At 42.6% G+C, this 4,072-nt stretch overlaps 1 protein-coding gene across 1 annotated transcript in view; it reads right to left on the bottom strand.

The window, feature by feature from the left end:
* LOC116869621 (60S ribosomal protein L27a-like) overlaps positions 1-3,111 on the bottom strand; it is a 12,051-nt gene extending 8,940 nt beyond the window's left edge. The window contains 1 exon segment of the mRNA XM_032860909.1: positions 2,715-3,111. Coding sequence (XP_032716800.1) covers positions 2,715-3,111 — 397 coding nt within the window.
* Positions 3,112-4,072: the final 961 nt, after the last annotated feature.

Here is a 4,072-nt window from a genome sequence, read left to right as displayed (position 1 = left end):
TGCTTAGAGGACCCCTTTCAATATTTCCTGTAGAGCTGGCTTGGTGTTTGCAAATTCTTTCAGTTTTTGTTTGTCCTGGAAGCTTTTAATCTCTCCTTCTATTTTCAATGATAGCCTAGCTGGATATAGTATTCTTGGCTGCATGTTTTTCTCGTTTAATGCTCTGAATATATCATGCCAGCTCTTTCTGGCCTGCCAGGTCTCTGTGGATAAGTCTGCTGCCAATCTAATATTTTTCCCATTGTATGTTACAGACTTCTTCTCCCGGGCTGCTTTCAGGATTTTCTCTTTGTCACTAAGACTTGTAAATTTGACTATTAGGTGACGGGGTGTGGACCTATTCTTATTGATTTTGAGTGGGGTTCTCTGAACCTCCTGGATTTTGATGCTTGTTCCCTTTGCCATATTGGGGAAATTCTCTCCAATAATTCTCTCCAATATACCTTCTGCTCCCCTCTCTCTTTCTTCTTCTTCTGGAATCCCAATTATTCTAATGTTGTTTCGTCTTATGGTGTCACTTATCTCTCGAATTCTGCCCTCATGGTCCAGTAGTTGTTTGTCCCTCTTTTGTTCAGCTTCCTTATTCTCTGTCATTTGGTCTTCTATATCGCTAATTCTTTCTTCTGCCTCATTTATCCTAGCAGTGAGAGCCTCCATTTTTGATTGCACCTCATTAATAGCTTTTTTTATTTCAACTTGATTAGATTTTAGTTCTTTTATTTCTCCAGAAAGGGCTTTTATATCTCCCGAGAGGGTTTCTCTAATATCTTCCATGCCTTTTTCGAGCCCAGCTAGAACCTTGAGAATTGTCATTCTGAACTCTAAATCTGACATATTACCAATGTCTGTATTGATTAGGTCCTTAGCCTTTGGTACTGCCTCTTGTTCTTTTTTTTGTGGTGAATTTTTCCGCCTTGTCATTTTGTCCAGATAAGAGTATATGAAGGAGTAAGTAAAATACTAAAAGGGTGGCAACAACCCCAGGAAAATATGCTTTAGCCAAATCAGAAGAGATCCCAAATCGTGAGGGGGGGGGGAAGGGGATAAAAAGAGGTTCAGAAAGAAAAAAAAAATAAAATAAAAAAGAAAAAAGAAACAAATAAAAAAAAGAAAACCAATAATGAAAAAAATATAAAAAGGAAAAAATATATATATATTGGATAAACTAGTTAAAAAACGTTAAAAAAGAAAAGGGTAAAAGTTTAAAAAAATTTAGCAGAAGAAGAGAAAAAAATTGAAAAAGAAAAAAAAATTAAATTAACTGCAAGGCTAAAGAATCATGGGGAGAAAGCCATGAGTTCCGTGCTTTGCTTTCTCCTCCTCTGGAATTCCGCTGCTCTCCTTGGTATTGAAACTGCACTCCTCATAAGTGAACTTGGTCCTGGCTGGGTTTCTTGTTAATCTTCTGGGGGGAGGGGCCTGTTGTAGTGATTCTCAAGTGTCTTTGCCCCAGGTGGAGTTGCACCGCCCTTACCAGGGGCCGGGCTGAGTAATCCGCTTGGGTTTGCTTTCGGGAGCTTTTGTTCCCTGAGCACTTTCCGTAGAGTTCCGGAGGACGGGAATGACGATGGCGGCCTCCCAGTCTCCGGCCCGGAGGAGCCGAGACCTCGGGGTCCCACTCCTCAGTGCGCCCTCAGGGAACAGTGTCCAATTACTCCTGTCTGCCTGGCCTCCAGCCGCGCTCCGAGCTCACCGAGCCTGCGACCGGTTCAAGGTAAGCCTGAGCTGTGAGCTCACTCCTCGGCTCCGTCTCTGTAGCCGGCTTCCCCGTTCTAATACCTGCAAGCTCTGCGACACTCAGACACCCCGATCCTTCTGTGACCCTGCGGGACCTGAGGCCACACTGGCCCCGCGTGGGCTTCACCCCAGTTAAGCCTCTGGAGCGATGTCCCTCAGCGGAACAGACTTTTAAAAGTCCTGATTTTGTGCTCCGTTGCTCCGCCGCTTGCCGGGAGCCGGCCCCTCCCCCCGGGGTCTATCTTCCCGTCCCTTTGGATTCACTTCTCCGCCAGTCCTACCTTTCAGAAAGTGGTTGATTTTCTGTTTCTAGAATTGCTGTTTTTCTTCTCTTCGATCTCCCGTTGGATTTGTAGGTGTTTGCAATCTTTAGATAAGCTATCTAGCTGATCTCCCGAAACCTGAAGTAGTCTCAGCTGCTACTTCTCCGCCATCTTGACTCGGGTCGAGATAGAATTTTTAAAGAGATACTAATGTTAATTGAAGTCATTAAGTTAGGCCCTAATCCAATATGACTGGTGTTCTTATAAGAAAAAGAAATTTAGACACAGATATGTACAAAGGGAAGACCATGTAAAGACACCAGAAGAAAATGACCATCTACAAGCCAAGAAGAAAGGCTTCAGGAGAAAGCAACCCTCCTGATACCTTGATCTTGTACTTCCAGCCTCCAAACCTGTGAGGAAATAAATTTCTGTTGTTGAAACTGCCCAGTCTATAGTACTTTGTTATGGCAGTCCTAGCAGACTAAGACAATTAGGAAACATGTCGGTCAAATCCTCATAAATTATAATAGAAAGTCAATGTATAAAAATATCCAAAACTGACAAATCAATAAATTTAAAAGATGAATATAAATATGATTTTTTAAAGGCATTTGTTAGCATGAACCTCTCTCCAGCTGGTTTCAAGCTACCAAGATGAAACACACACATACACACACACACACACACACACACATACACGCACACACACACCCTTGATCTTCTCAGTTCTTCCATTGAATAATTTGGCCTTTAGGATGACAGGATGTTTGGGGAGCTTTTCCTTTTCCAAAACTTTGCAGTAGTCCAATCATATCACATCAATGATATGAGTAACTCAAGTCCTATTTCTGGCAGAATTTACCCACAACTGCTCACTGACCAAAGTCCACAGTTTATCAAGGTGGACAATTGGGCAGATTCTCTGGTTGCTCTTGAAGTGGTAATGCCTGCTTCCAACTGTCCCAAAGTAACCTGGGTGATACTGATTGAAGTTGATCCTGTGGTGAAGCATGCCACCAGCATGACTGTGGCCTCCTGAGTGCTTTTGATGCTTGCCCATGTGGCTGTGGGTCCAAAGGTGCCAGGTCTTCCTCAGCCTGGATGGCATGTCAGCAGCCCAGAAGACATAGCTAAATTTTAAAAGCTAAAGGAATTTAAAGAGTTGTCTCTGAAGAATGAGATGGGACACCCCACTTCATCTTGAATCTTAAAGCCAGATATATTTCAGAATTCAGATATTTTCTGATTTTTAAAAAGATAATATTCACATACTGTATCATAAACACACAATTATGTGCACATAATAATGGGCAGCACTCCGTAATTAACACAAATTTTTTTTTGAGAGAGAGCACACAGGAAGGGAAAGGAGCAGAGGGAGAGGGAGAGAGAGAGAATGCCAAGCAGTCTTCATGCCCAGCACAGAGCCAGAAACAGGGCTTAATCTCACTACCCTGAGATCATGACCCCAGCCAAAATCAAGAGTCAAACACTTAAACAACTGAACCACCCAGGCCCTCCAATGCAAAAGAACTTTTAAGTTTAGGTCAGGTTTTGCCATCAGAATGAGTTTTGGTGCTAAGGAACCCCCCAAAAATCAGTTTTCAAAGCTTTTTTTGACCTAAAAAAAAGCATATCCATGACTGTAAACTTGTGTTTGATACTTTTAATTATATACAATACTTCAATCAAAATCAAAATCATTTTTATTTTTTTTAAAGATTTTATTTATCTATTTGACACAGAAATCACAAGTAGGCAGAGAGTCAGGCAGAGAGAGAGAGGAGGAAGCAGGCTCCCGGTCGAGCAGAGAGCCTAACGCAGGGCTCGATCCCAGGACCCCAAGACCATGACCTGAGCTGAAGGCAGAGGCTTTAACCCACTGAGCCATCCAGGCACCCCCAAAATCATTTTTAAAAGGTGACTCTGGTGGAAGTGTGGAAGGAGATTTGGGGGAGTGGAAGTATGCCAGGGGCAAGACTAGAGTCAGAGGCTGATGAGCAGGCCAACATGACAATAAAAACCAGATTTTAGGAAGGGAAGTAATGTAGCAATGATGGGTAAAAAAG

This window comes from Lontra canadensis, unplaced genomic scaffold (assembly GCF_010015895.1).
Source record: "Lontra canadensis isolate GAN:19392208 unplaced genomic scaffold, GSC_riverotter_1.0 scaffold20, whole genome shotgun sequence".
In the NCBI taxonomy this organism is placed as follows: domain Eukaryota; kingdom Metazoa; phylum Chordata; class Mammalia; order Carnivora; family Mustelidae; genus Lontra; species Lontra canadensis.
The sequence above is the reverse complement of the archived record's forward strand: the minus strand, read 5'-3'. Positions and strand labels throughout refer to the sequence as shown.